Raw genomic sequence first — 8,243 nt, forward strand, 5'->3', positions numbered from 1 at the left:
TTTGTGACGGGGCCCCCCAGATAAAGTGGGCGATCTAATTGAAAACCCCTCGCCTTTGTCGCGCGTTTCACATGTTGGGGATTAAGCTCATGAATATATGGTCAGTATTTTGTCAACTCCGCTGAAGAGGGCCGACGCACGCAGCGCGCTGGATTACACACCTAATGCATTCAGCCTCATTCAGGTGGAGCAGCGCGCCTCCATCTATGCTCTCTGCAGCGAGAAAATCCTCTCAGAAAAAACGTTTTCATCCTCCTCAGCGGGCTTTTTACACCACCACACAACCTGTCGCTGAAGTTGGTGCGCATTCATTCGACGTCCCACTCGGATATTGGGTCAATAATGTTGAGATTATTTGTGATTAATTTTCCAAAAAGAAGTTATCTAAATCGAGTTTTTCGAAATTATTCTTCAATGTAAGACAGAAAACACATTTTCTTCATAACACCTTTTATTAATAGTTCTATAATATTCTATTTCACATTGTTTATTTTCCTGGTTAGGCCTATGTCTCCTAAAGGAATCTGAAATAATAAAAGATAACTCATTTTACCAGTGTAATTTATTCAAATTAGCATTATTAAACCAGGAAACGTACAATCACTTAAAAAGGAAAAAAAAACCTTGCTTCACTCAGTTCCTCGGGGAAAAGTTTTGACATAAATAATTATCTAAAAACCTAATAATTCATAAACACAGGTGAAATTTTACACAGGGCGACATTCATTAAACACTACACCGAGTGCAAATTATCAAAACACGGTCTCCTGAAATATACACGACCTTGTTTTGAAAATCATCCTTTTTTGTGGTACTTTTTTTCCCCTCCCTCTTTTTACACAATATGTACAGTTTTCTTTCACACAGTCAGGTCATTAGAGACACATGTCAAATCTCAGCTTTGCTCGTATGTCCTGGAGTCAGACTCAGCAGGAAACGCCACTGCTGTGATAATAATAAAGGGGGGGGGGGGGTCTTCAATCGGAGCAAATGTACAGAAATCTGGCGCTGAAACGACCTCAAATGTCTCCGGTTTGATGCGGAGATTTTTCAAAAATACATGCGCAGCGGTGTTGCTGAGTGTGACCGGCGGACAGGCGAGCAGTGGAGAGGAGTCAGGCTTGCAGAGAAGGCTATGGAAGGTCTATGGACAGTTTTCCTTTGGTTCTGGGGGGGACCTCCTCCAACTCGCCTTTATTAAAGACGCAGACTGGCTCAGCCCACATCGATGCATACAGATTAAGCAGTGTTAACGTCGAGCACTCGAGGTGTCCACATTTGAAGTAGCACAAGAATCCTTCCTCAAAGTCTGGGTTCCCCTGCGGTTCTTCAGCTTACTGTTTGTGTGTGTGTGTGTGTGTGTGTGTGTGTGTGTGTGTGTGTGTGTGTGTGTGTGTGTGTGTGTGTGTGTGTGTGTGCTGCGACAGATCCTTTACTTAAATAAAAATTGACAAAAATCTTTGTGACAAATAAACATTCTAAAAATATTATTTTAGTAAGTGCGCAGAAAAAAAATGTACTTAAAGTATTACAGGTACTCACTGCAGAAAAATGGCCCCTGTGGGTGAAACTACAGTATATTAAATTACTGAAATATTATAATTGATGCATTCATTTGCAGACAGCATGTGACTGTTATAGTTGGTTGAGGTAAATCTAATTTTTAACTGCTGGGTTGTTAAAGCTATGGTATAACAGTACTTAAAATTTTAAAAGCTCGTGTTTTCTATGCAGAATTCTAACTTGTAATGTGACTATTAATTGATAATTAAATGTACTGGATATTTCCGTCTGTAATGTAGTTAAGTAGAAGTATAAAGTGGCATCAAATGGAAATACTAAAGTACCTCCAATTTGTACTTGAGTAAATGTACTTTCTCTGCTTTGTATTTTGAGGACTTAAAAAGCTATATACATATGATAATCTATATATGAATGATATGGAGCCTAATTTTAAGTTTAACATTTAAACAAATATGAGGAAATCTTAAAAAAAAAATGTAATTTTTTAAGCTGTGGTTTCACATACTGTATTTGTATTTCAAGTGAAGAAAATATTACTGGACTGTCATTCAGGTGTGTGTATGGAGTGTAAAGCTGTGTTACAGTCGCGGTAATTACCACACACACACACACGCTTTTTTTAGCCAGTGCTCTTTTGAATTTGGTCGTGCTATTTTGTTGGGGAAACATGAGGTAACAGGGATGGTTGAACAAGGGGACGTCAGGACATCAGCCTCCAGAGGTATGAATGGGTTTTGGGGGTGGGGGTGTCATGGAATGGGACGTAAGCCTGGGACAGGGGAGGCCTAGAGCTGGTGTTGAGTGTTCAGCACACCTCCTTCCCTGTGGCTCCGGCGGGCAGGATGTTAAGCTGGGTGAGCTGAGCAGAGTGTTCCTTGGCCTTGAGGCGCAGCGCGGCGATACTGGAGGCCCTGCGGTCTGCCGAGGCAGAGGAGGAGGAGGAAGAAGAGGACGGGTCGGGGAGGACGGGGCCCGCGTGGGAGGGGTTCTCTACAGGAGGGGCAGGCTGACGGAGGAGAGCTGCAGCGGTGGAAGCACTGGTCAGAGGACCCATACTGGAGAAGAGCCTGAAAGAAGACAGAAATTTAACCATCTACATTTATGGATGCTGAACGTGCTATTCAGGTCCAAATTATTCATTGTAAAATAGCACAGAAGTCTTATTTTCCAAGCTAAAACTTTGCTCTTACATTAGAGAGCATGATGGCTCTAAATGCTGCCTGGAGAATAGCAGTAGAAGAGGAAACCCACTGCCTGTTAATGTGTTTTATTTCCTCTTAGTTTCTTCAGTTTCTGCAGTTGTCTCAATAGATTAATATCATATAGCATGCTGATTTCCCTTATATAAAAGATAACACGGAGAGTATGAAGTTAATTATGGTATAATGGAGAGGACAAAAGCAAAGGAGAAGCTAATTGTGGCATATGGAGTGTGCAGTGTCAGCCCTCCTAACAGCTTGTCTTGCAGGTTCACACATTTAGCTAATTCATTAAGACATTTGAGAGAGTGATTACACACCACTGTGAATGGTTAACAGTATTACACATTTCTAATCAGACATTGTGAGATAAACAGCAATTCAGTGCGGCTGAGGATGACTGTACACTAACCATCGGTCACTTGCATCATGTGTTGGGGGTATATTATAAGCTCGGTTGCGGCTGTACTTTTGTCCATGCATGTGCTTGACCACAAAATTGTAGTGTTTTACTGTAAAGTAGAGGGATGAATGTGGAGTCCTACAGATTCAGAGATTGTAAGTGCAACAAAACAGCTATCAGAGACGGGGAGGTCTCTGCACAGGTGTGCCTTACCTGCCAAATGTGGGTCCAATGAAAGCAGGGTGGCGAAACATGGCAGCCGTGCCCAGGAACGTGCCCAGGCCGAGCGGGGTGGCCAGGGGTGGAGCAGAGCCGTTGTGGGGCGGTGGGGCCAGGCCCGGGAAGGCAGCGGCCGCAGCTGCGGCGGCTGTCCAGGCTGACTCGAGTGCAGGGTGGGGGTGGTGAGGGAAGGGCCCTCCCTCCAGGTAGTGGCTCAGAGGGTGTCCCGCTGCCAGGGGGCCAGGGAACGGCAGGCCGGACGGGTGGGCCTGCACCCCGGCCTTCTCACGCTTCCTCCACTTGGCCCTGCGGTTCTGAAACCACACCTGAGGGCAGACAAAAGTGATAACACAGAGATTAACATGAGCAGAAGATGGAAGGTGAAGATTAAAAAGTGGTGGTCCGGGTGATATAAAGCATGCCTGCATGTTGTTAAAAAAAAAACAAAAAAACAGCTGAATCAATATATAATTGCTGCATAAAGAGGCCTTTCTTCCTCAGCTGGAGACACATAACTGTTTGGTCTCTCCTGCTATAAATAATTAAAACCATAACTCCCTGCCCTGCTTACATCACAGCAATGTTTCATTGTAATTAACAGGGCTCGGCTCTATTGAGCGTTGTGTCAGTGTAGTCTAATAGTTGTCTAGTTCAGGTGGTGGCCAATAGGCGGAAAGTCAACGGTAATTACATGCAAGGTAAACCCTGCCGCTCACGGTCCCTTAAATCTACTTTCTGTCTAATTAAACCCCCGTCCGCGTCGACGGGCTTCGGGGTGGGGAGAGATAATTAAGAGCGGTGTTAACAAAAGATCCAGAAAATTGCCGCTGAACTGGCTCCAATAACAATTAATGCGCTTTAAATTAAATTCTTAAGAGAATGGAGAACAAGTGACTCCCATCCAAGAGAGTATTTAACTTTCCCACGCATCCACTGTTGCCCAGTTTGCACTGCAGAAGCACGGGGCTCTCACAATGAGCAAAATGTCAACATGAGGGAAGTGATTGAACGAGCGAGCTTGAGCGACAGGCACTGCGCGCGCAAACACACACACACAAACACACACATACACACATTATTCCCAGAGGGCTGTTTAGCATTACACAGCCCCTCGGGAATTTATGAGTTTTTATCACCTCCTGATGGCGCCCGTTAAGTGATTTGTTCACCTACGGCCCCCAAAGAGACATCTGTTGTTTTACCGTCGGCCATAACCTCCCGGAGCTTCCACCGTGTTTGAACTGTCTCTCTGGTTATGAGCCCGGGCTTTCGACATGCAAGCCACGCTTTCAGTGCGAGGCGAGGAAGAGAGGGAGGGATGGAGAGAGTGGGATGACGGGTGGTGGTGGTGGTGAGGAGGGTGGAGGGGGGAGCAAACACCTTTAATGGTCTCTCATTCGCTCCCAAGTGCAAAGCATCGGATCAATGCAGGTCTATTGCAATCACATAATGGGAAATCAAATAGCATTATCCCTCCCCTCTTTCTCTCGCCCCCTCCCCTCCCTTCCTCTCTCTCTCTCACACACACACACACACATCTCGGCCTCGCCCCCTCTCTGTCCCCTCTGATGGGAATTCAAACACCAGCTCATACCAGGAATACAGACAGTGTTTGCTCCTGCACTAAGTGAGCTTTTTATGAATCGCCGGCGTCGGCTTAATTGCCACTAAAACGTCCCCCGTTCGCGTGTAATAACATTCAATAACAGGAAAGACCTTCCCCGCGCAGCGACTGGGGCCATTTAACACATTTTTACTGTAATAAATTACTGCCTCAAATTGGCCCCTAATCGTTGATCCTCAATCAGTGACGCATATCACCGGTTATTATCCAGCACCGCGCATCAGGGACATTTTATAGAGCACATAAAACATTAGAGGGTGCTGCTTCACCCCCCCTACTCCTGTTTGATTTACAAGCCTCCTCTTTTTAGATAGACAGAGAGACACTTACTTGAACACGGGCCTCGGTAAGATCCAGACGCATTGCGAGCTCTTCTCTGAAAAGAATATTTTTTTTTTAAAAAAAGGAAGAAAGAAAAGGGAGAGAGACAGAAAAAAGGAATCAAGGTTACAGGCCACAGTTTGGAAGCAACGTAGAATTGCTGTTTTGTCCCCTCCTGTTGTTCACTGTCAACAATAGACGACGAAAATAGGCTTGATTTTTTTCCCCCTCCTCCGTGCCATGGGCTGCAGAAAGACGCCATAGCCATATTCTATTTTCCCTGTCACGGATGGGTAGAAATAGGCCTAGTGATTGTTAGATTTTCCTTAGCACAGGCCTGTCACTGTAACAACATAATGGCTGAAATAATGACATCTAAACTAGCCTGCCACAAAGCAATTGACGCTCCCTTCAGCTGCAAGATGGGCTAGCGGTGTAATTTAGACCTGCAAGTCCCTTTAAAGTAAATCGAATGGAAAATATGAATGATCTCAAAGATAAGAAAAATTAAAAACAATGTCGGTTCTCGTGTCTTGTAATGTCAGAAAATCCTCTATTTGGTATAAAATGCGGATGCGTTAATTATTAGAAACTTAACTGAGCAACTAAAAGGTCTGAAATTTTATTTAGGTGAGTTTATATTGTTTTAAGGCCACACTGCATACAAATCCTAATAATGTATTTTTCAACATCGGCAGGAAAAAACCTTCAGGATATACTCTAAGTTCAGCCTGTGCGTGTGCGCACCTGCCCGTGGCTTGAGGTGAGGCCCTGAGTTTTTTTTTTTTTTTTTTTTTTTTTTTTTTTAAACACTGTCTTCAGTATCATGTCCAGCAGGTAACCTGAGCTGCAGCGGTTAATTGCTTCCTTCTGAGAATAACAGCGCTGTCATCATCAGGAGCGGATACAGGTAACAAAACGTCCCCATTGTTGGCACTTCCAGGCCCATTGTGTTCACTTATGCCAGGCACGGGTTTGGTGCTGGGGCATTTTACGAGGTGTGATCCGCACAGTGTCCAGTTAAAGACGTGTGGAATTACTGGAGCTGTTTCTGGAAAATTTAATGGGGTCGGTGTTTATTTAAAAATAAATGTAATTAATTATCACCTTCACCCGTGGAATTATTACACGTTGCAGGTTTTGTGTCTTTTTTCGCTCTATGGATTTTATTTTAAACCTAGCCACATGTAATAATAAAATTAACAATTATTATTAAAATATCATTGTTTTAAGGCACAATTATTGTGGGCAATCGTGGACATTTTACAGTCTTTGCATGTAAATTAAAATTCTTAGGCCATGCTATTGTCGACTTTAATTTAAAACTAAAATAGTAGGACTGATAATAATAATAAAAATAAAATAAATAATTTTAGAATTTTAAAGCGAAGTTTTCCACTTTAAAATAATGAAAATGTCAGCAGTTGAAATAGCTCTTACCTGGTGAAGACGTCGGGGTAGTGTGTCTTCTGGAAAGCCCTCTCCAGCTCCTCCAGCTGGTAACTGGTGAACGTAGTCCTGTATCTTCTCTGCTTCCGTTTCAGCATCCCTTCCTCCGAGTCACTGCCCGCCGACAGACACACGCTGTCCTCCCCGTCCCTCACGTCCCCATCCCCGGCGTTCAAGCTCTCCCTCTCCTCGTCCTTCGGGGACAGAGCGGCCGCGTCCCCGCAGCTCTCCTCCTTCCCCGCGTCCTCCTCGAACTTCAGCTGGCCGAGCTCGACCAGCCCCAGGCTGCCGTCCTCCGAGCCCTCCCCGGGGCTCTGGTCGCCCTCTCCGCGGCTCAGTGACGCGTTCTCCCGGTACGACTTGCTGCGGCTGATGCTCACCTGCGGCGCCTGGCTGATTTTGAGGCTGTCGCTGGCTTGCTCCAGGAGGAGCCGCTCCCTGTCCAGCGTCTCGGCGTGGTCGTGGAGGTACTTGCCCCCGGGTCCGTACAGCCGGCGGAGTTTGGGCGGCAGGTGCATGTCAGCGCTGAGGGAAAGGGGGTCTTTCGCTGTCCCTGAGAAGAAAGCGGGCCAAAAAACGTCAAAATGACAAAATGGCAGCGAATAAGCAAAGCAAATAAATAAATAAATGAACATTTAAAAATCGAGAAGAAGTTTAGTACTTTTGTAGGCCTGCAAACAATTCTTTCTGACTTTACAACGTTAAAACAGCTGTTTCGTCTACTCAATGGCAAACGACGAGATTATTGCCCGTAAACTGTGTTGACTTGCTGGCTGCGTGAAAAACAACTCTTCCTGACGCATTAAGTAGGCCTGCACACTTTGAGCATCAAACTAGCTTATTTGTCACAGGTTTAAACCACACAACGCTCCCAAATCTCCAACATAGACTATCTTTTTTAAATTTCAGCCCCAATCAAAACTTACTGTCAGCCGTCTTGTCGAGCTCCCCTCTGCCGGGCAGACCCGTCAAACTTTGCGCCCCTATCAGTCTGACCTTACAGGGACTCCGGCGGCCCAGAATGCTCTCTATGCAGTAAGAGGAGAGCAGCGTCGGGGATTTACTGCTCTTCCTCTCGCCCCGGTCGTGGATATCTTCCTCAAACTGACCGCTCATGTCGACGCTTCGGTTCGTCTAATTTCGGTAACGCCTGTCAGTCTCCCACTCTCTCTCCCGCTCTCTCTCTCTCACACTCTCTCGCGCGCGGGGTCCGGTACTGTCCTCTTCTTCTCTTCTTCTTCTCTTCCTCTTCTTCTTCTTCTTCTTCTTCTTCTCTCCTCTCAGGCTGATGTGTCTGTTTGAACCGGGGACTCCTCTCTCTCTCTCTCTCTCTCTCTCTCTCTCTCTCTCTCAGCTAATGACAGACAGCGGTTTGACTGCCTCGCGCTGCGCTCCGGTCTCGCTCGGCGCCTCTCCGCTCCGCGCGCTCGCTCAACAGACGTGTGGGCCGTTATCGCGCGCCTGATTGGCTCGTACGTGTGTGTGTGGGGAGAGAGACAGCGCG

At 45.8% G+C, this 8,243-nt stretch overlaps 1 protein-coding gene across 1 annotated transcript; it reads right to left on the bottom strand.

Moving 5' to 3' along the window:
* Positions 1-2,329: 2,329 nt before the first annotated feature.
* arxa (aristaless related homeobox a) lies at positions 2,330-7,864 on the bottom strand. The gene is made up of 5 exons (XM_041961781.1): positions 7,666-7,864; positions 6,731-7,292; positions 5,300-5,345; positions 3,340-3,671; positions 2,330-2,591 (listed from the first exon to the last, which is right to left on the bottom strand). The coding sequence occupies exons 1-5, from the start codon at positions 7,853-7,855 to the stop codon at positions 2,330-2,332; spliced, it is 1,392 nt and encodes a 463-aa protein (XP_041817715.1). The 5' UTR covers positions 7,856-7,864.
* Between the last annotated feature and the right edge of the window lie 379 nt (positions 7,865-8,243).

This window comes from Chelmon rostratus, chromosome 20 (genome assembly GCF_017976325.1).
Source record: "Chelmon rostratus isolate fCheRos1 chromosome 20, fCheRos1.pri, whole genome shotgun sequence".
Lineage (NCBI taxonomy): Eukaryota > Metazoa > Chordata > Actinopteri > Chaetodontiformes > Chaetodontidae > Chelmon > Chelmon rostratus.

Excerpts from the sequence above, each read along its gene's own strand:
- arxa (XM_041961781.1), bottom strand. The coding sequence starts at position 7,855 with ATGAGCGGTCAGTTTGAGGAAGATATCCACGACCGGGGCGAGAGGAAG. Across the intron at positions 7,293-7,665 it reads GCTCGACAAGACGGCTGACA|GGACAGCGAAAGACCCCCTT; the intron begins GTAAGTTTTGAT and ends CTTTCTTCTCAG. Across the intron at positions 3,672-5,299 it reads TTACCGAGGCCCGTGTTCAA|GTGTGGTTTCAGAACCGCAG; the intron begins GTAAGTGTCTCT and ends GTCTGCCCTCAG.